General features: G+C 41.4%; 1 protein-coding gene across 1 annotated transcript in view; it reads left to right on the top strand.

Moving 5' to 3' along the window:
• The first annotated feature begins 7323 nt into the window (after positions 1-7323).
• The window catches only part of APC (APC regulator of WNT signaling pathway), a 133113-nt gene continuing 124578 nt past the window's right edge, over positions 7324-15858 (top strand). The window contains 2 exon segments of the mRNA XM_061189516.1: positions 7324-7548; positions 7551-7615. Of these exon segments, the coding sequence (XP_061045499.1) occupies positions 7452-7548; positions 7551-7615 (162 nt within the window). The 5' untranslated portion in view covers positions 7324-7451.

The following is a 15858-nucleotide window of genomic DNA, read 5'->3' as shown; positions in this document are numbered from 1 at the left end:
CATATGGGATCTAGTTCCCTGACCAGGGATCGAACCTGGGCCCCCTGCATTGGGAGCGCAGAGTCTTAGCCATTGGACCACCAGGGAAGTCCCAGTTCTGTGTATTCTTTTAAATTTCCTTTGAGACTTCTTCTTTGACAAGATATGATATTTTTTTGTTTTAGGCTGCACTGCGCAGCTTGCAGGATCTTAGTTCCCTGACCAGAGATTGAACCCGGGCCTTCAGCAGTGAAAGCATGGAGTCCTAACCACTGGACCACCAGGGAATTCCCCAAAAGGTATGATTTTAGAGGGTGTTGTTTAATTTCCAAGTATTTGGAAAATTTCCTGTTGCCTTTCTCTCACTGATTTTTAATTCAATTCCATAATGGTCAGAGAACATACTTTGTATAGTTTCAATTCTCTTAAATTGTTAACATTTGTTTTCTGACCCAGCATTTGGTCTATTATCGGTGCTTGAAGAAAAAAATGTGCATTCTCCTATTGTGGGTAGAATGTCTATAAATGTCATTTAGATCCTGTTGGTTGATTGTGTTGTTTAGGTCTTCTATATCTTTGCTCATTTTCTGACTCTTAGTTCTATCAGTTGCTGAGAGGGGGATGTTGAAGTCCCCAATTATAATTTCAGGGACCAATGTTTTATGAGAGATCAATTTTGGAGTCCCTGTGCAAGAGAAAAAATAGAAAATTTGAATACAAATTTAAGTAAGGAAGTAAATATTAATTTAGAATGAGAAAAAAATCACAACAAATTATACATTATGGAATGCTAACATAAAATCCACAAATATCACAAAATCCAAAAAACAATATAGTATGTTTATTATTTTACTGCCTGACATACTTCTATAATACTTTTTCCCTACATTTTTTGTCTGGATGCTCTTTACTTGCCTCTGCATATGACAGTGATTTTGTTTTATCATATTTGTATCAACTGAACAGATCATTCAGTGTTTCTTCAAGTATGGTTGATCAAAAAATTTTTTATTACTGATAATTTTTTTTTTTAGCTTGACAACTTGTAATTTTTTAAGATTGTAGTCACATTTGGGGACGCTTCTATTAGGTTTCATTTATAGGAGCTATAAAATTTGGAAGAATTTTCTACAGACTAGCTTCTGGCTCTGTACTTACTTCTGGTACAAGTGCCATAGGATGTGTTCATATTGCAACAAAACCTCTGGCCCTGCACCTTGGTGTTACAATACTGGGAAAGTCAGACAATGGCTGGAGGAGTATTCCTGGAAGCTATTCCTCTGCAAGGATGGCTAGCAATAAAATACTACTCACAGAAGTGACTGTGAATCATATAAATATTCTCCCACTCAATTCTAACAAATTGTATCCCAAGCTCAACTTCCCTTTAACTGGATCCCAAAATGACTCCAACCACTCTAATACTACCTGACACAAGGAGAACTGTGATAGAGGGGAAATCAGAGTAGGAAGAGACAATGCCCTTAACCAATTGTGGTTGAAATATATGACTTTTGCAGGTTTTAGAAAATCATACAAACACATGAACATATTGCTAAGGCACCTTCCAGGACCTTGGAAAGGGCCTGTGCAAATGGGGGTCTTTGAAGCCTAACCTTCATTAGTTTCATTGAAAATTAAGCCCTGCTGACATTTTAATGGGATACAGAGAGAAGGGAGGTAAACACTTGTACTTAGTCTGCTATCTTGAAGCAGAAGTTTCTTGGATGTCTTTTTTTTTTTAACTCTTTATTATGAAAGTTTCCAAGTATACCCAAAAGCACTGAGAATGGTATAATGGATATTCATGGTTCTCATCAACCAAATTCTAAAATTATCAAATTTTGCTGATCTTGTTTGTTTGGATGCTTCCAGTTCAAGACATTGTAGGGCATAGATACAAAGATGAATGAGACATGGATTCTGCCCTCATGTATGTACCTGGTGAAGAAGATGAGGCATTAGCCCCACACACCATGTCATACTGCCCAAAGGAGAACCTGGGACCGTGGAAGGAGAGAACACCTTCAGCCAGCAATGACCAGTAAAAGCTTCAAGGAAGAAATGGGCTACTTAGGAAACAAGTACATTTTTTTAACTTGTTCAAGCTGAGACAGAATTGAAGTATCTGAAATACATATTTCTGATTTTTCACTCTAGAATGTTCCTCTTGGCTTTGGGGAAATAGTTCAACCTCTTTGCTCTTTATCTAGATCTCTAATACTCAGATTCATCCAGATTTGAGTAACATTTATTGAGTGCTTGGTAGGTGCCATGCATTTTCACATACAATATTTCATTTAATCCTCACAACAAGACTGAGAGACAGATATCATCATCCCCATCCTTGAAGATGAGAAGACAGATCCATCCTTAGGACAACCTGCCTAAGGCTGCACAGATAGGAAGCATAACTAAAATCCAGGATTCTAATTCCACTTTTAGTATTCTTAAAGTTATACCTGTATCTGCATGGTACTTTTCTTAAACTTTTCAAAGGATTTCCCCAGTTCAGAAACCCTCTGTGGTTCCCAGTCACTACAGGATAAGACTGATAATGAAAGTCCTTACACTACCATTTCCCTTTCTCTACAATCCAGTCTTTGTTTTCCTTCAACTTTGTCTTCCATTCACAAGACTGCATCTGAACCCTCTTCTGGTGTCTGGGAAGTTGCCTTCCTCATGAAGCAGAGCCCACCTCTCACAATGGAAATCCAAAGTCCATGCGGTCATTCTCCCAGCCTCCCTATCAGTTAGAGCTGTGCTGTCATATATGATAGCCACTAGCCACATGTAGCCACGGAGCACATGAAATGCAGTAGCGTCACAGGTTGAAATGATAATATTTTGGATATATTGGCTTAAATAAAATATGTTGTTGAAATTAATTTCACCTTTTTCTTTAATTTTCTTAATGTGGCTACTAGAAAATTTAGGATTATGTATATGGCTCGCATTATATTTCTATTGGACAGCATTGAGCTAGAGTGTTAACATGTGCCTGGGTTGTGTCAATCATTTGTCCCCAGGCTTGGGACTGACAGCTAGCATGGTGAAGTCACAGTGACCCTCTGTTCTAATGAGAGTAGTGGCAGCGATAGTAACTGTATCTGTTTCCAGGGGCAGCAGTGACATCATCCAGTGTCTAGGTCAAGTGGTGTTGGTGGTCCCAGTTTTGGTTATCTGTATCCAGCCGTGGATACAGGGGTGGCTCCTTGGGACCAGTTCTGGGCATAATGTTGAGTGTTGCTCCTGAATATCCTGCAGACACCCAATATTCTTCTAACGAATGCCTTTTCTGCTAAGGTTCTTCATGAATTCTCTTCTCTCCACCCTAGTCCACAATGATTCTTCTTTCCATATCAACAGTGAATCAGATCCAAACTACACACTTGACACTTGACCTGTGCTAGTTATATTATCACAGGAAAGTACCTTTCTCCTCAGCCAGACTGTAAAATTCCCCAGGGCAGGAACCCTGTTTTTTTGCATAATTGTTTCTCAGTAGCTGTCAGGTCATCTTGGTTATATCAGCTCTGGAGGAATACTTGTTAGCTATCGCTGCAGAGCTCTGAGGTAGGCAGAGCAGCTATCATAATTCCTGTTCATGCAGATGAGAAGACTTGCTCCGTGGGGTGGAGGGACTGGCCCCAAAGTCTTGCAGCTGGTTGCTGCCAAATTGAGACAGTAACCCAGACCTCCTCACTGCTCATCCCCACCTGTTTCCTCTACTTCAGGCCCTAGCATATACATACATATATACATATATATATATATACATATATGTGTGTGCGTACACACACACACACACACACATATGATGGTGTGTTTATTTCTAGGGCTGCTGTAACAAAGTGTCACAAACTGGGTAGCTTAAAATAATGGGTATTTATTGTCTCACAGTTCTGGAGGCTATAAGTCTGAAATCAAGGTACTGACAGGACCATGCTTCCTCTGAAACCTGTAGAGAAATCCTTGCTTGCCTCTTCCTAAATTCTCATGGTTGGCTAGCAAACTTTGGTGTTCCTTGGCTTGTAGCCACATAACTCCAATCTTTGCCTTTGTCATCACATGGCTTTCTCCCTGTGTCTCTTTCTTCATATGGCTGTCTTCTTATAAGGACACTAGTTATTGGATTAGGGGTCCACCCTACTCTAGTATGACCTCATTTTAACTTAACTAATTACATCTGCAATGATCCTACTCCCAAATAAGTTCATACGGGTTAGTACTTGAGGTTAGGAATTCAACATATCTTTTGAGGGGTGGGGGAATATTCAACCCATAACAGATGTTAACCGTAAGAGGAGAGAATACCATAGAAACCAAAGACATTGCCTTGATTCCAGGATTTATTCCAAGGAGGAATCATACTACAGTGGGGTAGAAGGCGGAGGAGTCTTTTTCGGTATATATTCCCACCTACTACTTGGTTTGCTTATGGACTAACTGGGTTTGGTGGACAAGTGTGTGTTATTGTGAGTTAACAGTGTAAAAAACTGAATGGCCTTCATATAAAAACTGAATGGCCCTTGGTATAAGATAGTGGCCCCATCGTTTCTAGTAGTTCCTCACAGCTATCCTGAGGCAGCTATCCTGTTTAGAGGGAAACGATGGTGTATAATTCTGATGAGTAGATGGGATAAGTGACTGTTGCAGTAACCCTGTCACTCTTTGCCAGAGAACTGTCTTTGATGACTAAAGTATTACTTGGGACCTAGATGAAAGAGTTAGTCATACAGTAGCAAGCCTAACTGAGGGCATGCAGCTAGCATTTAGGGAATGCACCCATTTTTCTGTATCTCCTCTTTTCCCTTGATCAAACCTATAAAAGTTATTAATAAAAAGAAATACAAATTTTAAAAAGACATGAAAAGGAAATGGTAAAATGAGCTCTGCTCTAGTCTGAAAGAAAAGAATGGCAGCAGTTTCCAATCAGGCCCTTTGTTGAGATCCTGCACAAGAATAGCAGTATGATTGGGATTCTTAAATGGCAGTAGCTGAAATCGCTAATGAGAGCCTGCTAATGACACAGACTCAAATCACCAAACAAGCCCATCTCGAAATCCAGTTTCTCTAGATGGGAAGGACATGGGCTTTAGGCTCGGCACTATCTCTTAATGTAGAACCCTGGGCAAGTGACTTAATCTCTCTGAAGTTTTCTATGTATAAAAACAAGGATAACTACCTAGCAGGGGTGTAGTGAGGATTAAGTGTCTAGCAGAGTACACAGCACATATAATAGGTGCTCCATTAAATTGAAGCCTTCGTCCTCCTAGTCCTGCAAATATCAATATATGCAATACAGGGCTTCCCTGGTGGTGCAGTGGTTAGGAGTCCGCCTGCCAGTGCAGGGGACACGGGTTTGAGCCCTGGTCCAGGAAGATCCCACGTGCTGCGGAGCAACTAAGCCCGTGCGCCACAACTACTGAGCCTGAGCTCTAGAGCCCTTGAGCCACAACTACTGAGCCCACGAGCCACAACTACTGAAGCCCATGCACCTAGAGCCCGTGTTCCGCAACAAGAGAAGCCACTGCAACGAGAAGCCCGCGCACCGCAACAAAGAGTAGCCCCCGCTCGCCGCAACTAGAAAGGCCGCGCGCAGCCACGAAGACCCAGCGCAGCCAAAAATAAATAAAATAAATTTATTAAAAAAAATATGCAATACAATCTCTGCCCACTACCCCACCATCACCTACTCTTCTTCATCTCATTCTCTTTCTCTCTCTCTCTCTCTCATTCCTATTTATAATATAGCAGAGGAGACATAAACAGGAAATGACTTGCATTTAATTTTAAAAACCAACAAGTGCAAAACAATGTAGTATGCCATTGACTATTTAGATGCTGACAAACTTCCACATTCATGAATACAACAAACATATTGAGTGACCACCCATGCCAGGCATGGAGCTAGGCATGGGGTATTCACTGGTACATGAAACATCTTCCCTCTCTTGTGGAGTTCACAGTTTAGTGGAGAGCCAGTGAAGAACAATGAACATATAATTTAAAAATATGTTGAGTGCCCTGGAAGAAATGATCAGGTGCAATGATGGAGACTAATGAGAGGGCAGGAGGGAGACTTAGTTTAGGAAGGATAGCCTTTCTGAGGTGACATTTAAACTGAAACATGAAAGATGACAAGCTAGATGTGTAAAGAACCAGAGCAAGGGTCTTCAAGACAGTGGAATCAGCAAGTGCAGTGAGGCAGTCAGGAGCTAGAAGTGACTGAGGAGGAATAGTTTGGGCGGTGTCACCAAGACAGAGGGGCCGCTTGGAGTAAACTCCAACTCTTACCATGGCCTCAATGCCCTACCTAATTTGGCCCCTGCCTCCCCCTGACCTCATTTCCTCCCCAGGTGTCCATGCCACCTATTCTTTCTGTCCCTTAAGTGCTGGTCTCATTCCCACCTCACGCCTCTGCTTTTGCTGTTTCCTCTGTCTGGAAGGCTCTGCCCCAGATGGTCTCATGACTTCTGGCCCCTATGGTCAGTCAGGCCTCAGATCAAGTGTCATCTCTGGAGAGAGATCGCTCGTTAATCACCACCTCTCACTCTCCATCATCTTTTCGTGGTTTGTTATCTTCCCATCCCTTTTCACTATCGACCGTTATTTTGTTTATTTCTTTTAGTCTTTTATTTTCTCCCCTAGAATGTAAGTCCCATGAGTTTATATTCCTTACTGCTATAAACCTAGAATCATATCTAGTATATAACAGAAACTCAAACATTTGTTGAATTAATGCTGAATGAAATAAAGCTAAAGAGGTAACGCAAGGTAAAAGAACTGATCAAACAGTGTGAGAGGGAGGACTTCCTAGCAGAGGTATGTTTTGAATTAAAATTGCAGGGGCAAGAGAGAGGAGGTCGTGTGCAGTTACAAAACAAGAAATTAGGAAATTACTCTTTCACTAGAAAAAATGTTCGCTTTTTCACTAGATTATGAGCATCTTTAGCGCTGGAGCCGAGTTCTACTAATCTCTCACCAGCGCCTAGCCTGGGAGCTGGCACATAGTAGGCACGAGATAGGTTTTTGCAGAATGACTGTGGGGTGCGCAGAAGGGTGTATTAATTTGGCCGCAGTACAATTCAGGAAAAGCCGGCAGCACCCGAGCTAGACAGAAGACAGCGACGCCGAAGCGGAACACCACAGCCATGCGCAGCGGCTGACACGGCTGCGCATTATATAGTTCCCTCTCGGCGAGGCTAGGGGACGCCGGCAACCTCGGCGCACGCCTGCGCACTGCATTCTTCCCGCTTCCGACAAGATGGCGGAGGCCAAGTAGCGAGGGGGCGGGGTGTGGCCGCCGGAAACCCGGCCGCTGCTGGGGGGTGGGGGGGGGAGCTGCGGGTGAAGGCCCGGGAGCAGCGGGCTGGGGCTGGCAGGATGCCGTTCCTGGGAAGCATTGTTGGCTACCGGTAAGGAAGGCGAAGCACAGGGTCGCCTTCCCGAGCCCCCCGGTGCCCCCTATGTACGCCTCCCTCGCCTCGGGTCCGGTCGCCGCGTTGCCTGCTTCGGTACCACCCTGTCCTCTCGGGTCCTGGAGCTCCGGCGGCGACAGGGGCTGTGTCGGCAGGAGAGGAAGCGCCGGGGCTGCGTCCGTTCTTCTGTCGGCGGGGCGAACGTCTGGCAGGTGAGTGAAGCTGCAAGCTTCGGCGTCTCCTCCTTTGGCAGACCTTTGTCGGCTTTGCCCCGCCGGTGCTTAGACCCTAGTGGTGCTCAGCCGGACTCTGCCGCTCCCTTGTGTCCACGTCCCACCCCCTCCCCGCCCCGCGCCCCCTTTCAGGCCTCCAGTTGGCCCCTGGCTTTGCAGGTCCTCCGTTCTCACCCAGTGGGTGGGGGTTGCGACGCCTGACGCCCTCCGCACCTTTCCTGGCTCCTAGTGAAGCGTCAGCCCTGCAAGCGGTCTCTCCTTCGCGTTAGGTGGGTGGGTCGTCCTCCTGTTTTAGTCGCCTCCCCATCTTCCTGGTTTCGATCTTCTTGCTTCCTTTAAAAGTTTTTAACTGTCTGGGAAGCTTAGCCGATAGCCTGGCTTACAGAGTTACAAAGAAAAAGCTTGTTATCCAGAGGCCAGTGGGTTTTGTTCACCTTGTTGGGGGAATCCAGTCCCCAGGAGACTGGGATGGTTTGGGAGAGTTTGACTCCTTGACCCATGGAACTCCTGCAGAGTTGAGGAATGGTGCCGGTGACGGCAAATGATTGATCATCTAAATTAATCTTTTTCTGACTATCGCAAATCTGGTCTGTAAACTTTGGGCGGGGGGCGTAAGTGTTCTAGATCTAGGGAAAGAATTGGGAAGTGTTCGTTTCTTAAAAAGAAGGCTTTATGAATGTAAGAAATGTAACAGTACAAGAAAGGGTGATTTAAGTGATTCTTTTATTCAGTGTTAGCTTCATTGTCCACTGAAGCCTTAGAATCCCGTACTGTCCAAGCCCTTTGTTTTATTTAGAAAGGACTAAAATGGAGGAAAAGCTTTTTAAACTCAAAACTTCTCAAATTTCTTGGATTCTCAGTTGTTGCTACTACTTAACAATCTGTATAGTACTTGATATTTTCTGTTAAATTTAGCCTATGCCAGTCTCATTTCTCCTTCCTTTAATATTGGGGCAAGAGTAGTCAGAATTAATGATGTAAGAAGTTGTCCTAAATAACATGGTACCTTGCCAGAGTTCATAAGTGCAAACTGCAGGATCGAAGTGGGGAGGAAGTTGCCATGGCTGATTCTCCCATCTTTTCCTGTAGTTGGATGATGTATCAAGAGCCCCAGAATGGTAAAAATGAGGTTATAAATATAAATGGCAGCTTGTCCATTGAGATTGCAAATGGGTGGACCTTTTAAAATTAACATTAAATTGAGTGATATCATTTTGTTGAAGCTTTGCTACATGCTCTCCAAAGTTATTAAAGCACAAACTATCCTTGCCCTATTTGAATTCTATACTAAAAATCTTTAACAGGTGGGTTACAATTGGCCTGACAGATTTGTTAACTTTTCATTCTTCTTCATGACACACATCTGCCTTACCCTTTATTGTAGACTTTTGACTTTGGAGCTAGAATTGTTCATTTTAAAAGGAGAGGAGGTAGTTTAATGTTTGATTCCTGTATGGTCTAATTAATTCATTTGTTTGTTGCTAGCCTTCACTTTTCTACAACCAAGGACTGCATGTTTTTAGAGCTGGTTGTCTCTCAGTTTTGTGCTTTAAGCTGAAAGGATGTAGGACTGCTGAGCCCCAATCAGTGGCTCACTGCCCCGGGCATTGTGTTGAGACCTTTCTGGCCACAAACAATCCCTCTTCCACTCTTAATGGAACCTGTTTTCTCTCTCTCTCTCTCCCCCTCTTTCTCTCTTTAGGAAAACACCCCTCTTTGTCTCTCTGTTCATTCAACCCATTAATCTCCTGCTGCAACTCATTTGCCTTCCTGTGTAACTAGGATCCCATGGTCATCAGTTTTTACCAAGCTGTCATTGATGCTTTAGAATGCTTTACTTTCTGTAGATTTATCTTTCTAGTCCCCTGTCCTGAACAAGTCTCATCACTAGCTTTGTCAGTTTGATCCCAGAAATCTTGAAGGATACAAGAGACAGTTATGTGAGGATATTGGTTTGCTTCCATACCAATTAGTGTTCTGCTTATCTGCTGGATCTTTAGTGTTGATTGTGTTCCTTTTTGTCTTATTTCCTGAAGGTTTTTATAGCAAATAACTCTTCCTTTCCTGAGAAAAATCTCAACCATCTGAGGTATAATCTTTTCTATCTTGGTATCATTTCCTTATTTACTCATATCTCAAGAGAAGAAATGTCCTTCCTTTTTTTTCAAGAGCAACCCTCTCCAGATGTGTCCACGATCATCCCTCTCCATCTTTCTTTCTCCATAATTGTCCGATATCACTCCTTTTTCAGTCTCTCCGTCTCTAGCCTATATACATGTTTATGTATACCTTTTCCAGGGCTGTCAAAATACAGTGCTCTGTGCTGTGCAATTCAAGGAGGCCAGTCTGAATCTTGAGCCTGTTGTGCCACTGTATTTTTATTCTTTAATCCCAGGAGCCTGGTATAGTAGGAAGAACATTGATTTTTAAGCCACATAGATCTGGTTTTGAAGTCTGCTAAAACCAATTTACTGGCTATGTGTCTGTGGGCAACTTACTACTGAGACTCTATTCTTTATCTATAAAATAGAATGTTACAGTTACCTCACAGAGTTGTAATAGAAGGAGTTTAACCCATGTTACATGTCTTTCCAAGGGTTTGGTACATTATGGAGTTCTTAAAAATATAAATTATTCTTTCCTTTACACTCTGACTTCCTTTACCATTTCAGCACTGAAATTGCTTTTTTAAAAGTCACCTATGACAGTTTAATTACCAAATCTAATGGCCTTTCCTCAGTCATCCTTGGTTTCCTTAGACCATTTTTGAAATATATTCTAAAGGAATAAAATGATCTGATTTCTTGGTTCTTGTGCATTGTACTTCCTGATTCTCTTACTTCTCTGAAAACTTCTTTGCATTTCCTGAACTGTCTTGATTTTGCTCTCCCTGCTAAACATAGCTGTTTCCTACATCAGTTAGGATGCAAACTGGACTTAAAAATAAAAGAAATGTATTAGCTCAGGTAATTGGCAAGTGCATAGGTAGAATTGGTTTAAAGAGTAGTTTGTTCATAAACTTAGCTTTGTCATCAGGGGAGAGGTTCTGTTTTTCTGCTTTTCGCTAAACTTTGTCCTCCTGTTTGGGCTTCATGCTCAGACTGGCTTCCCTTCTAGAAAAGACAGGTGTCGGCAATGCTCGTGTTAAACCCTTCTTCATTGACTTCCAAAGAGAGAAGGCTTCTCTTCTCCTAGCCTTTTCCCAAAAGTCCTAAGCTTTACTTTGATTGAACAAACGGAGAAGATCATGCTGCCAAGTCTGTCACAATAGCTTTGTCAAGAGGGATGGAACTATTCTAATTGGCCTAATCTGTGGATAAATCCCATCTAAAATGAGAGGGAGGTGGAATGGATCATGGGGAGATAGCAAGCGTTTTCAGGGGTTTCTTTGCTTTTCACTGTGTTCTCTTGGTGATCATGTCCTCTTTTAAATGATGTAAGTCATCATTTTTGTGTGTGTGTTTCTCAGTGCTGTAACTCTACTTCCCTTCTACCCCTTGCTATATGTATCTCTACCTTAGATGTACTAATGTAAGCTTACCTCATACCACACTGAATCAATCTGATTTCCATCTACCTACCCTCACCTAATGTGTTTACACGTGCATGTTTGAAGGTATATATATTCCTTTTCCTCCTGATTTCATTTTTCTAACCACCTTTCTCTCAGCCACCCAGTCTTGAAACCTTGTAGTCATCTTGGTTCTTCTCCCACTTTCATTCAGATATCAGAGCTTGAACATACCTTAAATTAGTTGGGCCCCAGGATACGTAATACTGAACTAACAGTGATTTAAACAGTATCTCGCATAGAAAGAAGTTCAGAGTTGAAGGATTCCATGGTGAGTCAGTTTAACAGCACAATGATGTTATCAAGGATCCACGTGCTTTTAATCTGTATCCACAGCTGCTGACCTTTGTGCTCAGGTTTATCCTCTCATGGTTGCATGTTGCTCTTTCTGCTCCAGGCATCACATGCTTACATAGCCACCAAAGACAGGAGGAAGTTTGCCCTCCCATCTCTTGATGGGACAAGTAAACCCTTCACTGAAGCCCTGTATCAGATGTCATCCTGGCATGCTTATGCCCTAGTAGCAAGGGGGCTGGAAAAACCAATATCTGGCATTTCAGTCTAGAAGGAAATTAGGTGAATGGCTACAGGGAAGGTAACCAACAATGTCAGTGACGTATCTTGATAGTATTGTGTGGAGAAGTAAGCTTAAATAAATGAGAATTTTCAGATAGTATTAGCAAACTTAAAGCACTGAGTTGATATAAGCTATACATGGGATTTTGGCCAATCATTTAGATAGTCATGGATGACTGATTAAAATTGGATTATTATATAAAATTAGGATATTCGCGTGGTATATCCCAGTTCTTTTAAGGTTGTTGTTAAGTACATTTACGCATGCACTGTGAGAAATGGATGTATATATAACAACTATTAGGGAATAGATTTGTGGTTCCCCTTGGAGGTGGGAGGTATTTGGAAATATATGGGGATATTTTTGGTTGTCATAGTGATTGTGAGGTCCTACTGACAATTACCGGGTAGAGACCAGGTACACTGAGTGTGCTGTGATGTTTGCCCACAAAACAAGAATTGTCCCTTCCAAAATGCCGGTAGTAACCCTATACACTGAAATAGCAAATGCTTTGGTTTTTGAAAGAATTCACTGAGATTCATCTGTATACTTATATTACAAGTGACAGAAAACCAAATCCAAACTGCTTAAACAATAAAAGGCATGATTAGATCTTGTAGTTGAACTTCAGCTAGGGCTTCATCCAGCCTGAAATCATCAAGGACTTGGCTCAATTTCTCTGTGATTCGTTCTGCTCTGTCATTCCCCTTGTTTTGATTTCATTCTCAAGCTAGCTTATCTCATGGTAGCAAATTACTGTAACATTTTCAGACTTAATACCCTCATTTCATATATAAGGTAAAGTGAAGAATATCTTTTGTATTTGATTTTGCAAGTATTTGTTGATTACTTCCTCCATTATGTTACAACTTATATATCTCTATTACATGTCATACTCTATGGGTATTATTTTTATGTCTCATGAATTACCTTGTCTTACTTATCTTTGTATTCTTAACGTCCAGAATACTCTCTGGCTCAGTGGTACACAGTAACCATTTATGGAAAGAATTAATGAATGTCGGAGGAAGGATATGGGAAGGGGCAGAGAAATACAAGAAGGCCCCATTCCTTCAGTAGTTGTTATTGAACCTTGAATTATGAACATTGTACTCCTTCTACCACCAAAGTATGTGTGTAATGCTCTTGTGATTGCGTATGAATTCATTTGAAAGCCTTACTGAATTCTAGTAGTGTTTTGTCATTATTTTCTCAACAAAAATAAAACCAATTACCATCATTCATTCATTCAACAAATATTTTTGAGAGCCTGCTGCTTGCACATAATGTGACAACAGTGGGGAGCAAAACAGAGCCTATGCTTTCTTTGAGCTTAAATGTTAGTAAGGGAGACAGTAAACATTATACATGTGTGCACACTCAGTCACACACACACACATCAGGTAGCTAATAGGCTTTGAAGTAAAATAAAATAGGTTTCAGGGGATAAAAAGTAATGGGATACTACTTCAGCTAGGTTGGTGAGGGAAGGCTTTTTGAGAAGCCCTTTGAGTTGAGAGACCTGAATGAAGTGGAGTAAGCCATGGAACTATCTGGGGGAAAATGTTCAGGTAGAAGAAGCAGCGACTTCTAAGATAGAAGTAAGTGTCTTTGGCATGTTGGAAGAACAACACGGAGGCTAGTGTGGCTGAAGTAGAGAGAGAAGGGGAGTGTGGCAGAAGAGGTGGTAGGACAGGTACACAGAGGTTAGATCAAGTAGGGTTTTGAAGGTCATTTGAAGACTTGATTTTATTGCGTGAGATGGAAACCATTGAAGGGTGTTAAGCATGGGAATATCCAGGTTTGACTTGTTTTTTGAGAGGTTTACTCTGGCTATGTGTAGAAAATTGATTGTATGAGGCAAGAATGGAAGCAGGAAGACCAGTTAGGAAAATCTTACGATAATCTAGGTTGGAAATATGGTGCTTGGGCAGGGTGGTCGTGGTGGAGGGCCAGAGAAGTGGTCAGATTTGTGATATATTTAGAAAGTAAAGTAATGAGAATTCATTGATGGAATTGATGTGGAGTGTGAGGGAAAGAGAAATAAAGGATGACTTCAAATTTTTTGACATGAGCAAGTGGTTGAAAGATGGTATATCTTATGGAGATAGAGACTATGGGGCAAGGGTTAGGGGTTGGTGGGAAGCAGGTTTGGAAAGTTAAATCAGGAGATTTGTTGTGGATGTGGCTTTGTTTGAAGTACCTATTACATAAACCAACTGGAGACATTCAATAGGTATATATATTCAATGCTAGAGATAAACATTTGGAACATTTGGAAACATTTGGAAATTATCAGTGTATAGATGGTATTTAGGGCCATGGGACCAGATGAGATCACCTGGGGAGTGAGAATGGAATTCATGAAACATTTTGGTACTAAAAATGGGTTCTTATATCGAAGATTGGGAGCTATTGTTTTGGACAATAATAGTTATAGCATCCCGAGTATGGAGAGGTTAGTGAGTAAATCTCTGAGAAAGAGGTGGAACTTGACCTGGACTTCAAAGGATACAAAGGATAGAAGAGGCTTTTTTCTTCTATCATGCCAAGCATAGTGCCTGGCTTGTGGTGAACATTCTAAGGTGCTGGTGAATGAACAAAAAAGCATTTAGGCTGGGGAACAGCTTGAGCAGAGGTATGGCAGCAGGCAAAGTCTACAGTGTTTTAAAAGAAAGTCAGAGAACTAAAGAAGACAGTTTGTGTTGGGCAAGTAGTGAAAAGTAGGATTGGGTTAGTCTGTTCAAGGCTTTAAATGCTAAAATGCCAGTTATATTTAACCCTATGATCTAATGATTTTCAACTCTATTTCAATTGTTAGCACAGTGCCCCTAGTTCCTGGCCTCTAATAGATGCTTAGTAAACACTGAATAAGTGAATGTGGAATTCCCAACATGTAAGCTTTATCTTTACAGTATTTTCTCTCTCAATAAAGTATACTGGGATGCAAAGTATAGTAAGTCATATGGGGATAACCTTATGTTTGCTTCGATTTATTATTATTTCTAATGATAAGCTTTAAAAACAGTTATACTTTATTATTGATATCAAATTACTTGCGACATCTCTCAGAACTGGTCAGAAAATACCAGGGTTGGCAACACCGAGGTAGAAAAATGGCTGCTCAAGAAACTGAGGAGCCATTAACAGTCTTATATTCAGAGACTAACAGTTATTTTGTTTTTATAGGAATAACTACTTGAAGCTTGTTTGTAGATCATTTTCTCCTTTAGCTGTCAAGAAGCAAACTGGTTTACAATTACGGGAATGTTATTAGCAAGAAAATTGGAGATGATATATCTTTGGGGATCTAATTAAAGTTATAATATTTTAAATACTAAATAATTAGAAATTATCTCTGTTCTAAGTAATTAGCATATCATAGACTACACAATTTAAATGTTAGAAAATAATTTATCTAAATAAAATCATACTGAGATAAAAATTGAAATATTAAAGTTATATTTTAAAGTAACTTTTTTTAATATTTAGGATACTTTAGATTTGTGATTATTTTCTTCAGTTCTTTTTTTTTGGCTGTGTTGTGTCTTCATTGCTGCGCGTGGGTTTTCTCTAGTTGCGGTGAGCGGGGGCTACTCTTCGTCGCGGTGCGCAGGCTTCTCATTGTGGTGGCTTCTCTTGTTGCAGAGCACGGGCTCTAGGCGCGTGGACCTCAGCAGTTGTGGCACGCGGGCTCAGTAGTTGTGGCTCGCAGGCTCTAGAGCACAGGCTCAGCAGTTGTGGCGCACAGGCCCATTTGCGGCATGTGGGATCTTCCTGGACCGGGGCTCAAACCCGCGTCCCATGCATTGGCAGGTGGATTCTTAACCACTGTGCCACCAGGGAAGCCCCTTTTTCAGTTCTTATATACCCCATTACTAAATTTTTATGTAGTCATTAAAGAAAATTCAGGAAATGCAATAAAAAGTACAGATAAAAAAAAAGTACAGATGACATTCTTAAGCTTATCATATGAAGAAAACCAGTGTAGTTTTTGTCTCTCCCAACCACTCCCTCCCTCTTTCCCAACCCTCCCTCCCTCTCTCTCTCATTTTCTCCTTTGTCTGTGCCTAG

This window comes from Eubalaena glacialis, chromosome 4 (genome assembly GCF_028564815.1).
Source record: "Eubalaena glacialis isolate mEubGla1 chromosome 4, mEubGla1.1.hap2.+ XY, whole genome shotgun sequence".
In the NCBI taxonomy this organism is placed as follows: Eukaryota; Metazoa; Chordata; class Mammalia; order Artiodactyla; family Balaenidae; genus Eubalaena; species Eubalaena glacialis.
The sequence above is the reverse complement of the archived record's forward strand: the minus strand, read 5'-3'. Positions and strand labels throughout refer to the sequence as shown.